General features: G+C 44.4%; 1 protein-coding gene across 1 annotated transcript; it reads right to left on the reverse strand.

The window, feature by feature from the left end:
• Positions 1 to 184: 184 nt before the first annotated feature.
• C10H21orf58 (chromosome 10 C21orf58 homolog) lies at positions 185 to 13,542 on the reverse strand. Its single transcript, XM_056856775.1, has 8 exons — positions 13,428 to 13,542; positions 11,637 to 11,694; positions 6,969 to 7,042; positions 5,776 to 5,937; positions 2,956 to 3,067; positions 2,519 to 2,658; positions 1,065 to 1,273; positions 185 to 236 (listed from the first exon to the last, which is right to left on the reverse strand). Exons 1-8 carry the CDS (start codon positions 13,485 to 13,487, stop codon positions 194 to 196), a joined length of 858 nt encoding a protein of 285 aa, XP_056712753.1. The 5' UTR covers positions 13,488 to 13,542; the 3' UTR covers positions 185 to 193.
• Positions 13,543 to 20,116: the final 6,574 nt, after the last annotated feature.

The following is a 20,116-nucleotide window of genomic DNA, read 5'->3' on the forward strand; positions in this document are numbered from 1 at the left end:
GGAAGCCTCATACCTTTACCCTCTAATGGATGCGTAGAAAAAGTGTTGCTGCTGCAGCAACTCTTAGAGAGAGAGAGAGAGAGAGAGAGCCTGGAGAAAACCTCACATCCTGCTGAGTTGCTAAAGGGACATGAACCTAGAACAGAGATGACCACAGGAAGCCTGTGGTCTGGTTACCTTTTTTTGTAGAAATCTACAAGCCTGAGGGTAATCCATACAGTCCATGGGCTGGTACCCTTGAAAAGACAGAATGAATGATTAAATGTACCAAGATACACGTTTATCTGTTTATGGCTTCTTTCTTCCTTCCTTTCTTCCTTCCTTCCCTTTTTTTTTTTTTTTGCTAGACAGCTGTACGGCTCTAATAATTGCAGAGTCCAGCATATGAGTTGTTTAAGGCAATGCACTTACAAAGGTTTGGATCTCATCTTGAGAACAAACTAGCCAGCATGATATGACTTTCATACAGACCTCAGACAGACCTACGATCATTCTTTTCTTCATGTTTGTTGATGTTATACACATAATGAAATACTGGACACCATATACAAGGTATGAGATGTGAGTCATGTTTTAAGGCACATGGACTATTTTAACATAAAGCCCCACAGAATAAAAGGATTTATTTTTATTTTTTTACCTTGTACAACGCTTGTGTATATTTCAGGATGTGTATTGTAAAATTGTGTTACGTATGACCACTGAGGAAGGCCTGTAAAAGGCCGAAACACTTCTATTCAGATTTTTGGTTAATTTATGTACTAACATCAACTGTTATGTGTTGGTAATATTTGTAACTATGTTTGAGCTTTTTAGGAAGCCTGTATTTTAGGCCCTGTGTTTTTAAATACAATTGTGCACAATATATAATAAAATAGATTGATTGGTTGTTACAGTAGACGGTGTTTAGCTCAACCCCTTTGGTTTCCCCTGACTTTGGTTTCAACCCCTGACTTTGGTTTCACCCTGAGTTTCTTTGTTCCCCTTTTTCTTCAGTTGTATCTCAGACAGACCTAACCCAGCTGCAGCAGAAACGCTCCCATCATAGCAACCTCTTGACTTACATGTGTGTTGCAGTAGTTGGGATGGGCAGATGGTGGGAATCGGATGGGAATCCTCCCAGTTGTGTGCCAAGAACAGGTGGCATTACTGAAGGCCAGAGGGGAAAGCCAAGCTGAGGGGGCATAGCTGGCACCCCTGAGGATGTATAGTGATGATGGTGGACAGTTGACGGTCGGGGTTTCTCGGTTCGTACCACAATAGGGGCAGTAAGCTACAGATAGGTGAGAGAAAAGATTGTGACTGCATTTTATGGTATTTTATTCTAGCCAACAGGGCAGAAGAAGTCCAGGTTGCACTTTCTAGACAAAGTTCTTTCCCTTTTCCTAAGTTTCTGTCCCAGAAGCAACTTAAATAAACCACTGATGGAAGAGCTGTGGCTCAGTGGTAGAGAATCTGCTTGGCATGCAGAAGTTCCCAGGTTTAATCCCCAGTATCTCCAGTAGAAAGGATAATGTAGTAAATGACATGAAAGACCTCTGCCTGAGACCCTGGAGAGGAGCATCCAGTCGGAGAAGACAATACTGACTTTGAGGGACCAGTGGTCTAAAGAAGCTCAATATGTTCACTGTTCTTTGTCGCAGGACCGACAGACGGATTTCTTTCAGATGCTTCCTTTTGTCATTTCAGGGCCTTAGCAAGTCTGTGTACTTTTGCATGGCAAAACGTAAGACCACTCAGAAGTTCAGCCATTGGAGTCAGGATTTTTCAAATAATGTAGCCTAGCAGTGACTAGGCTATCGCTGTGGCCTTTTGTGTTCTGAATCACTAAAGATAATCAAGTAACTTGCTAAGCTTACAATTGCACCTCTCGGAAGTTAAGCAGGGTACTTGGATGGGGGGGTCACCAAAGAAGACTCTGTAGAGGAAGGCAATGGCAAACTTCCTCTGCTTCTCACTTGACTTGAAAGCCCCCTGCTGGGGTTGCCATAAGACAGTTGCGACTTGATGGCACATACGTACAAACATAATTGTTGTACACTCCTATGTATCTGAGGAAGTGAGTTCTGACATATAAGCTCATGCCAAAATAAATGTTGTTAGTCTTTATAAGGTGCTACTAAACTTCGGTGTAATTCTGTTTTGACTCAGTATTTCAGCTATATTTCACATCTTGTTTATCTCCAAGAGCTTCATATGTTAAAGCCAAGGCGGGCAGCGGATCCAGCAAATTTGCTGAAGCTAAGAAGGTCTAGGTCTGCCTCTCCCAGTCCCGATCTGGGCTTGTGAGCCCTCTGTGTATTTGCCAGCTGATGCAGCCCCCCGCCCCGCCCTGCTCCCGACCTGGGCTGGCGAGGCATGGCCCGGCCTGACCAAGTGACATTTATGTCATATCCAGCCCTCGTAACAAATGAGTTTGACACCCCTGCTCTATTCCCTGAGAGATTTTAAAATACAGATCTTTAGCCTTTTATCTATCAGATGTTCCTAGTCAAAGTCTGTGGAAAACAATATTTACCTGCTGTCCGTGGTGAAGCAGAGGAGCCGCAGGCCCGTTAGCTGGTGAATATGCCGGTGGTGGCAGAGATTTCAGCATCATGTTCTGCATAATGATCTGGTGCATCTGAGCATTTTGCATCAGCATCATTTCCACCATATCTAGGAAAGCATGGAGGACAATATTCAAGAGCCCACTCCTGCCTAACTGCTAGGGTTGCCAACCTCCCAGGTACTAGCTGGAGATCTCCTGCTATTACAACTGATCTCCAGCCGCTAGAGATCAGTTCCCCTGGAGAAAATGGCTGCCTTGGCAATTGGACTCTATGGCATTGAAGTCCCTCCCCTCCCCAAACCCCACCCTCCTCAGGCTCCGCCCCCCAAAATCTCCCGCCAGTGGCGAAGAGGCACCTGGCAACCCTACCTAGGCAGCCTCGTTCTCGGAACATGCATGCTTACCTTCCTTAATGCTCCCAGAGCGGGGGGCTGGGAAAGCTTGTGGGGAAGGAATCTGAGTAATCAGCGGGTGCTGAGGGATCTGCTGAATAATGGTTGCTGGCTGCTGAGGCAACTTGGAAAAGAAAGCAAGCAAGCAAAAAAAGGATTCTCGGAGACCGAACGACATCAGGCATCCTAGGATTGGGTCTGTGAATGCAATCCTATCAATGTTTAACGCACAAAGCAGTTTATATTTTTTAACTATCACACCCATTTAAGGTTCAGGACAGAGGAATTTTTTTGGACTCATCAAGGATTTTTTTTTTAAGTTTCAGCCGTGCATTACGGTGTACTTGCATTCAGCTTCATAAGCCTTTTTGTAAACGATACGCAGACAAATTTTGCACTTCTTGTCGAAAAGCTGTAAATGCTGCACAAATTTGATCTCAACATCTAGGGCTGCCAGGTACCCTCTGGCAAGAGCCAGGGGGGAGCTTTCCAGCTGTAATTTGAGGCAGCAGGGGGAAGGGGGGCTTACCAGCCATAATTTGAGGCCTCGGCCTGGTCACCATCAGCACATTGACACCACTTCTCAAAAAAGGAGATAAGATTACAGTATTTTTCGCTCCACCTTTCCATAAGACGCACCTCGTTTTTAGAGGAGGAAAACAAGAAAAAATCTTGTTTTCCTCCTCTAAAAACTTGTCCTATGGAGTGAATGCCCTGGGAGGCGGGCGGGCGCACAGAGCGGGCTGGGAGGTGGGCGCGCGCGCCAAGCCGGCTCTGTGCTCCCCCCCCTGCTTCCCAGCTGAGAGGCGGGCGGGCGCACAGAGCGGGCTGGGAGGTGGGCGGGCGCACAGAGCGGGCTGGGAGGCGGGCGCACAGAGCCGGCTGGGCGTGCTGGAACGGCGCGAGGCGGCTTTCCCCGGCCGCCTCCCAGCGCGCCCAGCCGGCTCTGTGCGCACATTCGCTCTATAAGACACACAAACATTTCCCCTCACTTTTGAGGAGGAAAAAAGTGCGTCTTATGGAGTGAAAAATACGGTAGTCTGACATGCTGGTTCTTAGTAATCAGATCCATCCTTTTCTAAATGCTCAAGGACTGACTGTTTGATGATTTGTTCGAAAACTGTTCCCGGTAAACAGCTTCTAGTACAGAATTTTTGCCCAAATACCAGAGCATCTCCCATATCATCGGCGATGTGATGACGTCACTTCCATACGTGGCATCAAGATGACAGGCTGAGGCCTCAATTTATTGCTGGTAAGGCCCCCGCTGGCTGGCTGAACAGAGACTATGGCATTATATCCCTCCCCAAAGCCCATCGAGTCCATCTTTTAAAGCAGCCATTTTCTTCAGGGGAACTGATCTTGCTCATCTAGAGATCAATTGTAATAGGGGGCAATCTCCAGGTGCCACGTTGGCAAGCCTACCTGGAGATCTTCTGGAATCACAGTTGATCTCCAGACTACAGTGATCAGTAGAGAAGAAAATGGCTACTTTGTAGGGTAGGCTTTGATATTATTATACACCCCTGAAGTGGTATTACCTGCAACAGCCTACAGATCCAGCTGCTGTTAAAGGACCAGAAGCCTGCTGGAACTCCAGCACCACTCTCAAAGCTCTGGTGCTGGCATTGCCAATGGATCCGACATGGCCCATGATTTACCAAAGGCTGGGCCTGGGATAAACTGTGCTTGCTTTTATTTTTCTCTGTTTGTTTTGCTTCTGACTATCAGATTTTCAAGCAAGGATTTCACCCTCTTGGGATGTAAATTGAAGCTCTTAGGACTGTAAAACAACCTTTCTCCCTGGCCGTCAAATTGATTCAGAAACCGGATACTTGTGCATTTAGAACTGCCTGTTTTTCACAAAGGCTTGCTGTAATATTCATGTTTTATTATAGTTCCAGACAATCAGAATCAGGAACAGTTCCAAGCCAGGGCTAACTTACAGCTTTTTCTACATGTTGACAAGCTGCTATGAAGGACTCTGCCAGGCCTTGATCTCTTTTCTCTGTTTTGGGTTTGCTCTGAATAAATGTAAAGGTTGTTCATTTGAGCAGCGCTGGCATCGGCATACGCTGAGTTCGGGGCAGGCGCCAGGGTCCAGGACATCTGGCAGAGCCCACTGCTGCTGCCCATGTGCCTCCGCCACTGCCTATCTTGCCTGTTCTTCCCCCACCCACTTGCTTGAAAGCACTCTGCCATCTGTGCCCCCAATAGGGTTGTCAACCTCCAGGCGGTGGCTGGAGATCTCCCACTATTACAACCAATCTCCAAGCAACAGAAATCAGTTCTCCTGGAGAATATGGCCACTTTGGCCATTGGACTCTATGGCTTTGAAGTCCCTCCCCTCCCCAAATCCCGCCCTCTTCAGGCTCCACTCCCAAATTCTCCAGGTATTTCCCAACCTGGAGCTGGGAACCAAGCTCCAACCAAACGCACTGCCCAGCATTATCAGGGAACGGGCATACAAGTGGTGCAGGCAGCTGTGAGCATGGGTGGAGAGAGGGCTCACAAAGAGGTGGGGGGAGGATGCACCAGCACATGGGTCAGTGGCTGGGAAGTAAGGCTCCCAGAAGTGACATCAGCATGTCGCTGGGGACGCTCTGGCATTTGAGCAAAACTATGTGATAAAACCATAGAGTTTTGCTGAAATACCAGAGTGTCCCCAATGTTGCCAGCATGCACCAGATATGACATCACTGCGTCACCAGCAAAGTCACTGTGTTGCCAGCTTGGGCCTCCCCCACACTGGTAAGTCCCCCCTGCCCCCCACCAGTTGCCAGGGGGGACCTGGCAACCCTATTTAAGTGGCATATGTGAATTTGGCCTTACTGTTTGCTGGATAATCCTTGGTGGTGGTGGCGGCGGTGGCGGTGGAGGAGGAGGAGCGGGAGAAGAAGCTTGGTAGACATAATCTGGTTCCTGTCTGTAGTGCTTTCTTTGAATTCGTGGTGATACATGTGGTCTAGAGAATTCTTCCAAAAGGTTTTGTTCCTATAGTATCAGATATATTATTATTTTTTCAGATGGACACATTTCCGAAAGAAAAACCCTGCAAAATAAGAATGGGAATTTCTAGCATACTTCCAGTAAAGCTAGGGCAGCCAAACTCCAGGTGGGGCCTGGAAGGAACTCTCCTGGAATTACTGCTGATCTCCAGAATACAGAGATCAGTTCTCCTGGATAAAATGGCATCTTCACAGAACGGACTCTATGGCATCATGTCCCTGCTGAACTCTGCCTCTTCCCCAAACTCTGCCCTCTCCAGCCCCAAATATCCAGGAATTTCCCAACCCAGAGTTGGCAACTGTAAGTAAAGCTCCCATAGGGCATGTTGATGCAGCATTAGCGGAGGCATTTCCCTGTCAAAAGCATTACTTGTGGGGCGGGAGGGGGCGGGAACCAGCATTTATTGCTATCAAAATATTTATTTAAATTTTAGAAAAAAAAGCTTCCATACTTTTTCTGGCTGGCCAAGTTGTCAGTAGTGGGTTATTAAAGTTTGTTAAACAAGTATGTTTCAATTAATTAACTGCATACATACCCATTTTGTGTTTAATGGGGGTTCAGCCTTTTAAAACTAACACTGGTCATGGGAGCATTCAGGCAACTCACATTCCAATTTTTTCAAGGTCTTAGGCTTGCCGCATGGAGATCTCCCAGAATTACAACAGACCTCCATAGTACAGACATCAGTTCCCCTGGAGAAGACGGCTGCTTTGGAGGGTGGACTGTATGGCATGATACTTCTCTGAGGTCCCTCCCCTCCTCAAACCCCACCCTCCCTGGGCTCCACCCCCAAATCTATAGGAATTTCCCAACCTGGAGTTGGCAGCCCTACTTAAAACCCATGTTTCAGCTTGGACCAGATCTGTCTATTTTGTTCTAGTCTTGTGACACATGCAGACTGAGGGCTAACTTAAGTTCAGACACACCCAGAAGTTCTAACACAGCCGCTACTTGGGTGTTGTCCATTTGTATCAGGATTTGTTGCAAGAAACAATGGGAAGAATTTTGAGGCATACCTTGAGTTGCTGAAGAAGGTTTTTCCTTCGCCTGAGTGCGCTTTGTAAGGCATAGTCATGGGCGCTGTAATTCCCTGCAAAACAGTTGGAGACCCTCTGTTATCTCCTTTTTATGACATTCCCGTTCTGCTTTTTTTTTAAAAATTGGCACCATTTGTCTCTATTTGTTCAGATAGCATTTTCACACATTTTCTGGACTATGCCTGTGGTTTTTGTTGTTGCTGCTGCTGCTGCTTCACAGTATTTATATGTATGCATAAGAACACAGCTGGAGCAGGCTTAGTAGCCCAGACCAGCTCAATCTTGCTAGAGCTTGGAAACTAAGCAATGTCAGTACTTGGAAGGGAGACCTCCAAGAAAGTCTCTGCAGAGGAAGGCAATGGCAAACCACCTCTACTTAATGACTTGCCTTGAAAACCTCCCCAGGGGACGCTATAAGTTGGATTTTAAAAAGTGAACATTTTAAACTACAATTTGGGAGAGAAGAAACATGGGCTGGAACCCCCCCCCACACACACACACATACACATACTCTTCTGTGATCCTAATTACCCCACCTTGCTTTCAAAGTAGTGTAACAGGAACTGTCTTGGCTGACCTTTTGAGGGCAGAAAGGCAGGATATAATTTTGTAAAATAAAAATAAAAAAAGTTTGGCCATCGAGATAAAAACTTACTGCAACCTGCTTCATATATTCAGCCGCCTACAAGTGTAGAGTAGACTAGGGTAGTACTAGACATGCATAGAGGTCTGATGTGGCATAGCAGTTAGAGAATCAAGTTGGGACTGGTGGATGTGAATTCAAATCCTCACACAGCCAAGAACTTAATTTTATCGTACTTCAATTTATGATTGTTTTAACATTGAAAGATATTATGTAACTTTATACGCCATCTTTGTTACATTTTATGTAAATTACTTATTTAGTGATTGGATTTTACTATTGCTGTCTGTGTGTCACTAGATGGATGTTCTTATCTCATGTTGAAAACTGCCCTGAGCCCCACTATTGGGGGAGGGTGGGGTATAAATATAAACAACAACAAACTCATTCAGATACTTGGGGCAGGCACTCTCTGCTTAAGCTATAGGGCTGTCAACCTTCAGGTAGGGCCTGGAGATTTCCCAGAATTACAACTGATCTCTGGACTACAGAGATCAATTCCCTTGGAGAAAACGGCTGCTTTGGAGGGTGGACTCTTTTGAGGTCCCTCCCTTCCCTAAACCCCTCCTTTCCCAGGCCCCTCCCCCCAAATCTCCAGGAATTTCCCAACCAAGATTTGGAAACCCTATGCTACCCACCCAGGAAGACAATATGGAGGAGAAGAGAACCAAGTGCCCTAAACTCCAGGGAGGCAGGGCCATTGAGAACTGCCACAGATAAATACAGATGAACACCCTTTCAACAACCCAACGAGAATGGATAGATGCTCCAATTACAAGGGAAGAATTACAAGAAGCAATAACGAAACAAAAACCGGACAAGACACCTGGACCAGATGGAATTACTGCACTATTTTATAGAACATTTAGTGATAATTTAGTAGACTTTTTTGTATTACTTTGTAACACAATTTTGGATAAGGGAGTATCCCCAGAGACTTGGTCACATGCATTTATATCGTTGATACCTAAGGAACGAAGAGATCCAGAAAAAACATCAAACTATAGACCTATTTCGCTGTTAAATGTGGACTATAAGATTTATGCCTCGGTCTTATCGAATAGGATGAAACATTTTATTAAGAACCTTGTACACGAAGACCAAGCAGGCTTTGTTCCAGGAAGGCAAATTAAAGATAATATAAGAATCTTATTAGATTCAATGGAATATTATGACCAGAATATCCAACAAACGGCGGCCTTTGTATTCTTGGACGCAGAGAAAGCTTTTGATATGGTCTCCTGGGATTTTATGAAAAAGATATTGGAAAATTAAATTTTGGAGACCGTTTTTTGAGAGGTATATCGGCCATATACACATCCCAACAAGCAAAAATTTTGGTGAATGAATCGATGTCAGACAATTGTTCAATCAAGAAAGGAACTAGACAAGGTTGCCCCTTATCTCCGTTATTATTTCTGTTGGTGTTGGAATCACTATGTTGTAAGCTAAGGAGTATGGAGGACATTCGCGGATTAAAAATAAAAAAAACATGAATTCAAATTGAGAGCATTTGCGGATGACCTCTTGTTAATATTATTGGAGACTCTGGACGACTTTGGAAGAATATTGGGATTTAAAGTCAATCAAGAAAAGACAAAGACAATATTCAAGAATCTACCAGAAACACAGCAGCAGGAATTTACTTCATATACAGGTTGGGAGAAAGTTAACAAAGTCAAATACTTGGGAATCTGGATCTCTGTGAAGAATAAAGAATTGATAAACAACAATTATCTTAAACTATGGAGTAAAATAAAAACTGATATGATCATTTGGTCAAATAAAAAGTTGTCATTATTGGGACGTATATCAACAGTCCAAATGAACATTTTACCAAGGATACTCTTCTTATTCCAAAATTTACCTATAATATCACATGTCAAATACTTTGATACCTGGAGGAAAGACATATTAAACTACATCTGGCAAGGGAAAAAACCGAGGATTGCTTATAAATATTTGGTGGATCTTAAAGTTAGAGGAGGTTTAGCACTACCTAATTTTCAACTCTACGCTGAAGTGGCAGCTTTAACATGGCTAAAAGACTGGATGGACTTATCCAATGTGCGTTTGTTAGATCTTGAAGGTTTCAACAATATAAGTGGATGGCATGGCTATTTATGGTACGATAAAATCAAGATACATGCATCATTTCGCAATCATATAATCAGATCCGCCTTATTTCGTACTTGGATGAGATATAAACATATTTTTGAACCAGCAACACCGATGTGGATATCACCCCAAGAAATGTTGACATTATGCCCACTTAGACCGGATAAATTTATTACTTACCAGGAATTAATTAACTGGGAAGGGAAAAAATGCTCACTAAAAGACTTTCAGTTACTTAAAGATGATTTACAATGGCTTCAATACTGTCAGATTAAATCAGTCTTTGCACAAGATATGAAAAATGGATTCTCTAAAGAAAAATCGCTCTTTCATAAGATGTTATTAGACAATGACACTCAACTGATTTCTAAAATGTATAATCTTCTTTTAACAATATATTGTGAGCAGGAGACAATTAAACCAACAATGATTGATTGGGCTCAAAATGTGGGACATGATATTGTTTTAAATAAATGGGAAAGACTATGGTCAAAAGACCTGAAAGGAATAAATGCGCAATCAGTTCGAGAAAATATTTATAAAATGATGTATCGATGGCATTTAACACCTAAGAAGATTGCAAGGATTTACAAAATGAAGTCCCCTAAATGTTGGAAATGTAACAAGGAAGTTGGTTCCTTTTACCATATGTGGTGGACCTATGACAAAGCCAAGGATTTTTGGGATATGATTTATAATGAACTAAGACTGATACTACAAAAAAATATACCCAAAATACCAGAAATGATGCTACTAAGTATGATACCTGATGACCTGTCAACACAAAGAAATTTTTTTATTTACGCTACAACAGCTGCAAGACTGCTCTATGCAGCAAAATGGAAAGGGGCAGATATTCCTGGGAAAAAAGACTGGATTATGAAAATGTTTGAACTGGTGGAAATGGCAAAACTTACAGCTACTTTAAATCAAAAAGACAATGTTCGATTTATGGGGGAATGGGAGGCTTGGATGAAATATTGTGAATATGAATTAAAACTGGGAAAAATGGAAGAATACCTTTTAATCTGATCTAAAGGACACTATTAATATTAAGAATTATAACCATTTATATCAATAGAGTATGTTATATGAAATTTAAATGAAATTTAAATGAGTTTAAGAATAATTAAGATCAGACCATATTAAGTTGGGATAAAATACTTTATTAAGAGGCGGACAGAGGTGATGGGGAAGTCAAAGAAATTTCCTTTATTTTTCTCTCTCTCTCTGTAATATTTATATGTTCTTAGTTATTATGGAAAATTTCTATTATAAAAACCAATAAAAAATTTTTTTTAAAAAAGAGAACTGCCATAGATTCTCCCTCGAGCCCCCCAAACATTCCTAACCTAATCCAAACATCACATGAAAACAAAACATATTACATGCCTGACTCTGTGGCCCCCCTGGTGTGACCAGGTCACCCTCCCTCCCAGAATTTTGTCCCTCTCATTTCCTAATCACAGTAGCCCTGGCCCTGCTTGGAGAAAGGGCAGGATAAAAATGTGACAAATTAGATAGACATTACAGGTATCTGAAGAAGTGAGCTGTGACCAGGACTGGATCTACATTTTTTGAAGAGGGCAAAAGTACAAATTGTGGGGCCCGTATATTATATACCTATTTTTTCTTTATATAATCTGCTGCTGCCACTGCCCCCCATCTGCATGCTGCCCGGGGCAGGAGCCCCCCTTGGGTCCCCCTAGATCTGGCCCTGGCTGTGTCTCTCAAAAGCTCATACCCTGCTGGAGATTTTGTCAGTCTTTAAGATGCTACTGGACTCTTGCTCTTTTCTGCTAGATAGATGTTTGTAGCACAACCCTGTCAGCAAAATTCCACATAGTCATTTTCTTCAGAGAGGTAAGAGAACTTCAGTTTCTTACGTGTTTCCGGAACAGGAGATTCACAGTCCTCCATAGTTTCCTGTTCATTTTCTAGTTTCTGTGGATTAAAGTAACATGAGGATTAACAAGAGACCAGGAGCCCTAGATTTGTCTGTCAACAAGCAAAGAGAATGCAGCATCCAAGGAGAAGCTCACAATCAAATTAGGGATGCTGAGATTATTTATTTATTTATCAGATTTATATCCCACTCTATCACAGACAAGGCTGGGCTCAGAGCGGCTCACATCAAATATAATTCACAGTGTAGTCCATATTACATTAAAATAAAAATATAGTTCCACAATTAAAACCATAATTCCATAAAAGCTAAAATCTGAACTGGTGCCCAATTTCTTGACACACAGATCAGCAGCCAACTCAGCAGGGGACAGTCAGGATCCCCAAGTCAAATCAAACCCAGATAAATAGGGGTCAACACTAGGCCTGGTGGGAAATTATACAGGCCCTACTGAACTGCACCAGATCCTGCAGGGACCAGGTCTTACTTGACAGAGTTCTACCAGGGTGGGGCCAGGGCCAAAAATGCCCTGGCCCTGGTTGAAGACAGCCGGACACTTCTCGGGCCAGGGACTACCAGTAAGTTGTCGTTTGCCATGCGTAACACTCTTTGGGGGTCATACTGGGAGAGGCATTTAGTGAATTTTAGTTTCTTAAATATTAGTCAAGAATTTTAGCCAGGTATTGTCTTTTTAAAATCCATGTAATCTTTTATCTCATGGATAGATGATACAAATGTTTTACTGGCATATGCTGTACTAATAAATCTGATTCTGATACTGGGAGAGGCGGTCCTGCAGATATGATGGTTAATACCATATTGTGGCTGACATGTTGGATAAGTGAATATACTGTGCTCAACAGGCATGATCATCTATCTGAAGTCTGATCTAGGAAGAAACCATCCACCATTCATATATTTCCAGAAGTAAATCATTTCAAAGTCTAACTAGCCTGGACATAATATCTCAGGGAAAAAATACATGAAGCTCCCAACATAAATCTAGTCACGGGTTTTTAACTAGACTCACAATCTGATGTACGTTGGGGGAATTCACCTTAAACAGTACATATTCACTCAGTGCTATGAGGAGGGAGAAGGAACTTTAAGTTTCTAGGAAAGACATGTGGAGCCAGAGAACGGGGCGAAAAGACTTCCGCCACCGAGGGTTGCCAGCCTCCAGGTGGAACATGGAGATTTCCCAGCATTACAGCTGATCTCCAGATGACAGAGTCCAGTCCCTCTGAAGAAAATGGCTAATTTGGAGGTGGACTCTACGGCCTTTGACCCTACTGAGGTCCCTTCCCTTCCCATACATCACCCTCCCCAGGCTCTACCCCCAAATCTCCAGGAATTTCCCAGAAACCCTACTGCTGCCACCATTTCTACTGGCTAAATGACTCAGGAAGAAAACTGGAATCTCCTTCTCCCCAACTTCCAGTGGTCCCTCACAGCACCGAGCGAAAGAGCACTGTTCAAGTCGAATTTCCTCAATGTCTCACACCTATAACTCAACTCATGTTAGGCGTATCGTGTATTTAGGCCCTTAGTGATTGGGATGACTTTGCCAATCCCATTTCTGATTCCTGAGAGCCCAGAAGGCAAAATTTGCCTAGACGCCCGCAGGGCAAAAGAGGACCTTCTATAAAACCTTCCTTCTATTTGGTACCTCTTGACTGAGACTGTTTCTCCAATACCAGTTTAGTGCTACTGTGCAAAACCAGCCATTTAGGGACCTGCCGTCTGTATAAGCCCATGGAAACAATCCTACCTTCTCAAGGAGTTTGAGTTTCAGTCTTGTCAGGTGATCCGCCACAGCTGAGTCTGTCATTGTGACGAAATCCTGGGGGAAGGAGCGGATGAAAAGGCAAAGTTAAGTAAAATATTGTTAATACACGTTGCCTCTTTCTTCTTCCAGCATATTGGTCAAAGTTTTCCATAAAGTTTCCTTTTGGCGATTGTTTCAGATTGAAGTTGCAAGGGAAAAGGGAATCCTGTCATGCTTCGTCCCCTCCACTGTTTCCTGCTCTCTACATTCAAGTTGGTTACTAAGAGATGCTTGAACGACACCAATACTTCCGAACAGTCGCTGACTTCCTTGCGAGTTCACTAAGCCCAGCCCTGTGGGTTGCTAGCAGGCTTCGCTGAATAAACTACGTCAAGCCCAGCTAACATAGTTGCTATGTTTGTAGTGTCCAAACAAAGCACATCAAGTATATTCTAGTTCATACAGAGCCACCTAGGACAGGAAACAGAGGGGCGAGGAAATAAAAAAAATCAAACCGGGCAAGGCTATTCTCAGCTCTGTACAATCAAAGGATAGCAATGTTAAGGGAGCAATCCTAAGCAGCTAGTGTGGTATAGTGGTTAAGAGCGATTGTTTGGAGCAGTGGACTCTAATCTGGAAAACCAGGTTTGATTCCCCACTCCTCCATGTGAGCTGTGGAGGGTAATCTGGAGAACTAGATTTGTTTCCCCACTCCTACACACGAAGCCAGCTGGGTGACCTTAGGCAAGTTACAGCTTTGTTAGAGCTCTCTCAGCCTCACCTACCTCACAGGGTGTCTGTTGTGGGGAGGGAAAGGGAAGGTGACTGTAAGCCGGTTTGATTCTGCCTTAAGTGGTAGAGAAAGCTGGCATATAAAAACCAACTCTCCTTCTTCTACTACTCAGATCTTACTATTAAGGACTATAATAAGGAAAGTGTTTGCAGGATTGCATGTATGATTGCCAATCTCCAGGCAGGGCCTGGATATCTCCAAGAATTACAACTGATCTCCAGATGGCAAAGATCAGTTCTCCTGAAGAAAATGGCTGATTTGGAGATTCGGTGGCATCACATCCTTGCTCTCTCCCCTCCACAAACCCACCCTACCTAGACTTAGGGTTGCCAACCTCCAGGTACTAGCTGGAGATCTGCTATTACAACTGATCTCCAGCCGATAGAGATCAGTTCTCCTGGAGAAAATGGCCGCTTTGGCAGTTGGACTCTATGCCAATGAAGTCCCTTCCCTTCCCCTCCCCAAACCCCACCCTCCTCAGGCTCTGCCCCAAAAACCTCCCACCAGTGGCGAAGAGTGACCTGGCAACCCTAGACTCTACTCTCAAATATCCAGGAATGTCTCAACCCAGAGTTAGCAGCAACCCTAACTGCAATGTAAATTCCCAAAGCACTCTTAAAAATTCCTTACTGGGCAAATTTCTTAGCGGACAAGGCCCACTAGAATGTTGTGAAGATTTTTTCCATTTCCGTTCATACTTAAGGACAAATACATTACAAACAAACTTGAAGACATGTTGATTTTGTGTGGGTTGCTGAAAGTTCAATTCAAGACCTTTATTGGCATACAGTTGCTGCAAGTTGAGAACGTGACCACATGAGAGGCTCCTAAGTGTGAATCTGCTGGTAATTAGGGTTGCCAGCTTTGGCTGGGGGAATTCCTGGCGATTTGCGGTTGGTGCCTCGGGAAGGCAGAGTTTGAGGAGGGGCAGGAACTCACCAGGGATGTAATGTCATAGAGACTTTGTTGTGTATGTACATAGTTGGGGAGTAAGCAAGGGGAGACCTAGGAGCTTGAGTTCTGCGCGAAGGATCCTAAACCCTGCTCACCCTATTGGTCAAGCAAACGGACCCCATTGGCTCTAAGCCAACATGTACCATTGATCACCAAGAGGTTGCGTTCCCCTATCACGGATCAAGGGGGGAGTGGCCGCAGGCGGCCAAGGGGGCATGTAAACAGGGTTTACTTGTTGTGTTAACCAGTTCTGTTCCTGTAATCAATAAGCGCGGTTGTTGTTTGAACTCCATCTCTGACCTCGTGAATCCTTCCCACGCGGACTTAACAGACTTCACCCTCTGAAGCTGTAATTTCCTTCAGAGGAACTGACCTTGCCGTCTGGAGGTGTGATTCCAGAACTCCATGCCCTAACTGGAGGTTGGCAACCCTGTGACTTCTACATTGTGGGACTAAAAATAACATAAAATATGGGGGGGGGTGTCTTTGAATTTCTATAATTCTCCATGTGAAGAAGGGGCAGGATGTATTCTTCTGATGAAGAGATACCAGTGACCTGTGATGAAGAACTGCAGGCTAATTTTTTTGTGCCAACAAATCACAGCCTACTTATGGTGACCCCTTAGGGTTTTCAAGGCAAGAAACATTCAGAGGTAGGTTGCCATTGCCTGCCTCCGCATCATGACCCTGATATTCCTTGGAGGTTGTCTATCCAAACACTAACCAGGGCCGACCCTGCTTAGCTTCTGAGATCAGGCTAGCCAGGGGCTCTCCAGGTCAGGGCAGAAGACTAAGGTGAAAGTATAAGAACATCTGGGAGTCAATTGATGTTGCATGAGATCTGTCCCTGCAGAGTGAGTGGCCTTAAGCTTCCGAAACAGAGATGTCTCTGCTCAAACAGAGACACCCTGTGGCCAGGAATGAATGCTACCTATACAACCCTGTATCAAAGCCAGACAAGTTTCAGGTTGGTAGCTGTGTTGGTCTGTAGGAGCAGAACAAAATTTAAGTCCAGCAGCACTTTAAGAAGCAACAAAATCTTCAAGGTATAAGCTTTCTGGTAACAAAGTGAGCTTTGACTCAGGTAGGGTTGCCAACTTCCAGGTACTAGCTGGAGATCTGCTATTACAACTGATCTCCAGCCGATAGAGATCAGTTCACCTGGAGAAAATGGCCGCTTTGGCAATTGAACTCTATGGCATTGAAGTCCCTCCCCTCCCCAAACCCCACCCTCCTCAGGCTCCACCCAAAAACCCCATCTATGGTGAAGAGGGACCTGGCAACCCTAGACTCAGGAAAGCTTATACCTCGGAACATTTTGTTGCTCTTTAGGGTGCTACTGGGCTCGAATTTAATTCCAGAGAAGCAGCTACATGGATCTGCTGGAGCAGAAATGAACCACAGCCAAATGGTACTTTAAAGAATAAAACACTTTTATTCCTGCAGAAGCTTTACAGGCACTTTCACACACTTTCAATACACTTTAGTGATAGTTTGCAAGTGGATTTTGCCATTTCACACAGGAATCTTCCAGACGATTTTAATGTTCCGGTTTAATTTCCCTTTATTACCATTTCTCCCCTTGTTTCCACACAGCTTCATTAGCAAACGCTTGTTGTCCTGGTTTTTCTATGTCCCCCCCCCCCCAATAACTTTTAGAACCTATTTCCCCCCAGTCTTTTTTTCTGAAAAGGGTAGATTTTGGTTTTTGTCCCCACCAGTTTTTCCCCACTGCTCTTCCCACTTCACCATTTTGTTTTGGGGTGAGGTTGGCAGTGAACCCTCAAAAATTATTTTTTGCATGCTAGCATTATAATGACCCAGCAGTATTTATTTTATTTAAAATATTTATTAGCTGCCTTTCTTCCCACAGCGCTCAAGGCAGCTTACAATATTAATAAAATACATAAATAATATTTTAAAAACATAAAACCAAATTTAAAATCACAGTTTAAGACTGCTTTAATTAAATGCAGTTTAAATAAAATAGAACAGTTTTCAGCTGCCTCCTAAAGAATGAAAGTGAGGGGGCTAGGCACAATTGTTCAACAATTGTGGGGCTGCCACTGAAAAGGCCCTCTCTCAGGTTCCCAACAGAGCATATTTGATTGACGGGACAGTTAGGAGAGTTTCTCCCTGTAATCTTAAGTCCCAGGCAGGAACATATGGGAGAAGACGGTCCTTCAGATACCCTGGTCCTAAGTTATGTAGGGCTTTAAAGGTCAAAAAACTATACCTTGAATTGGGCTCGGGAACAGATTAATAACCAGTGCACTTGCTGTAACATTGGGGACACATACTCCCAACAGCTGGCCCCAACTAGCAGTCTAGCCAGTGTTCTACACTAGATGCAGCTTCTGAACACTCTGCAACAGTAGCCTAAGCAGAGCGCATTGCAATCGTCCAGTCTAGATGTACTATGTATTGTATGAACAAACCATCATGGCCAATCACAACGCCTGGAACAAGCAGCCAATTGTTGCCTTGCTGCCCCATGCAACATTCCTTAGAGCACACTTGAGCACCATGCTGAGGTGCCATTTTCAGTTTCATTGTGAGAAGGCATGGGGTCTCTTGGAGAAAACAGTGCACAGTGTAAGCGTGCTTTGAAGAATCTCTATGATCAGCTTCTAACAGAACATCATTTTCCTGCAATTGGCTAAGATCATACCTATTTACCTACTAGTGTGTTCTGAGGAGACATTTATATATAAGGTTATGAAGAAAAATATTAAAAATAGCAGTCAGACAGCTATGAAATGGAAGATGCACAGGATGAGATGTAGTTATGCAACATTCAGATGTGATCAAGAATCATGCAGGGTCCATTAGCCAAACGGTGATGTGATTTTCCTAGTTTTGTTAAGCTGCTTAGCACCTGTTATAACCTAATCACCTCAGCAAAGCCTCGTCATGCACCTTGCCAATTGTACTAACTCTGTGTAATCTGCCTTGAGTCCAAGTGAGAAAGGCAGACTATAATTTATTTATCAATAAATAAATAGATAAAATGGTGGTGCAAATAACATAAGAATGTAAGAAAAGTCCTGCTGGATCAGACCAAGGCCCATCAAGTCCAGCAGTCTGCTCACACAGTGGCCAACCAGGTGCCTCTAGGATGCCCCCAAACAAGACGACTGCAGCGGCAGCATCCTGCCTGTGTTCCACAGAACCCAAGATAATAGGCATGCTCCTCTGTGAACATCCAATCACAGCCGACCGACCAGGGATTTCAAGACAAAAGAGGAGGTTTGCCATTGCTTGCCTACGCATAGCAGACCAGGACTTCCTTGATGGTCTCCCATCCAAGAACGAACTAGCAGTTTAGCTTCCAAAACCTGACTAGATCGGGCTAGCCTAAAGTATCCTAGAATAAAACCGCGCCATTATTTGAGGCTTCGCGACACGACTTCTGATTCTCTTTGTAAGCAGCAAATGCTTTAAACCCGGAAGACTCCTAAATGCAGCCTCCTCCTCCTAATTGGCTGTCCTCGTAACTGAGGCGGGACCCGTTTTGAAATCCAGCCTATCAACGGTTTATGTACAGCAGCACCCGTCTTTAGTGGCGACTTGCTCCCAGCGGGAATGGAAGGGAAAACAACAGAGCATGCGCATTCTGTCCCCTCCGTTTCTCATTCTACCTTAGGGAGTCTTGGGGAGGGGGGAAATCCTCAAGTCGAGGCGTTGGGCGGGACTAAGAAACGCGCGGCGTCCATTGGTTCCCGGAGCCGCCGGTCTTCAAAAGGCGGGGGGCAACGGTTTTAACGGACTCGGTCTCTGATTGGACAACAAGTTTAGGCTGGAGAAGGGTCTCGAGGGACGCCATTGGCTGAAAGTTTCGGGTTCTGGTGCGGCAGTTGGAGGGGGCGGTGACGCAAGCGGCTTCCTTGAGGAGATTTTCTTTACCTCGCCAGGTAGAAGCGGAGACGGAGCTGCGGCGAGGGAGGCTCGTCGAAAGTGGCGGTTGGCGCTCCTCGTCGCACAGGTGTGCTTTCCGCGCGTGCTCGGCTCCCCAAACCCCCTCAGTCCGGCGTGCGGTCCTGCCTCTTGGGCGTGCGAGAAACCGATCCCGCCCGCCCTGCCGAGTGGAAGAGCGGATCAGGGGGCTGCCAGGTGTGAGGGAGGCAGGCCCGCTCATAGGCCGGCGCCTTGTCCCGAGTTGGTCCCTGTAGCCCATCGCAGCAACCTAGGGAAGACTCCCGCTTGCTCTGTATGCGCTCGACCCGTCCCGCAACTTTCTGTGGTGTAATTATTATGTTTATATCATTAATAATAATGATAAAATTAGCAATAATGTTTGCCATGCTTTCTTCCTCCATATGAACCCAAGGTAGCTTACACTGTTCTCCTCTCCTCCGTTTTATCTTCACGACAACCCTGTGAGGTAGACTAGGCTGAGAGATTATGACCAGGGTCACCCGGGGAGCTGATCTATTAAAATCATTATACTTCGCCTTTCCTATTGGCTGACAGTCATAATTAAAACATTGCAAGTTGGAAAGGACAAGCCCCAAATATCTACACTACTTCAAAAGATGCATGTTATTCATAGCCAATCAAAAGCCCTATCAGCTCCTCCTAATGATCTCCAAGAAGGGGGTTCCAGTGGTTGTGGATTTCCTGCATTGTGCAAGGGGTTGTGCTAGATGACCCTGGTGGCCCCTTCCAACTCTATGATTCTTTAATAATAAATAAAAAATAAGAATCCCATTTCACAGATTGGGACCTATGATGGAGAAGCTTCCCTACTTGGTGCCTTTATGTTCAAGCATCGTGCTAGAAAGTAAGATGCAGCCCCTCTACTTAGTGGTTCTGTGAACATGGAGGCAGGCGTTCCCATTCTTAAACATGTCTGTTTAAAAGAGTTCACACTAAGAACTCTTTTAAACAGACATGTCTGAAAGTCCTTGATTTCCCAGAGACAGGTACTCAAAATAGGAAAAGC

This window comes from Euleptes europaea, chromosome 10 (genome assembly GCF_029931775.1).
Source record: "Euleptes europaea isolate rEulEur1 chromosome 10, rEulEur1.hap1, whole genome shotgun sequence".
Classification (NCBI taxonomy): Eukaryota; Metazoa; Chordata; class Lepidosauria; order Squamata; family Sphaerodactylidae; genus Euleptes; species Euleptes europaea.

What these genes read in the sequence shown, in the direction of transcription:
- C10H21orf58 (XM_056856775.1), bottom strand. Translation starts at nt 13,487, where the DNA reads ATGACAGACTCAGCTGTGGCGGATCACCTGACAAGACTGAAACTCAAA. An exon ending in ACCTTCTTCAGCAACTCAAG is followed by an intron (nt 5,938 to 6,968) that starts GTATGCCTCAAA and finishes CTGATACTATAG; the next exon opens with GAACAAAACCTTTTGGAAGA. An exon ending in CCAACTACTGCAACACACAT is followed by an intron (nt 237 to 1,064) that starts GTAAGTCAAGAG and finishes TGTCTTTTCAAG; the next exon opens with GGTACCAGCCCATGGACTGT.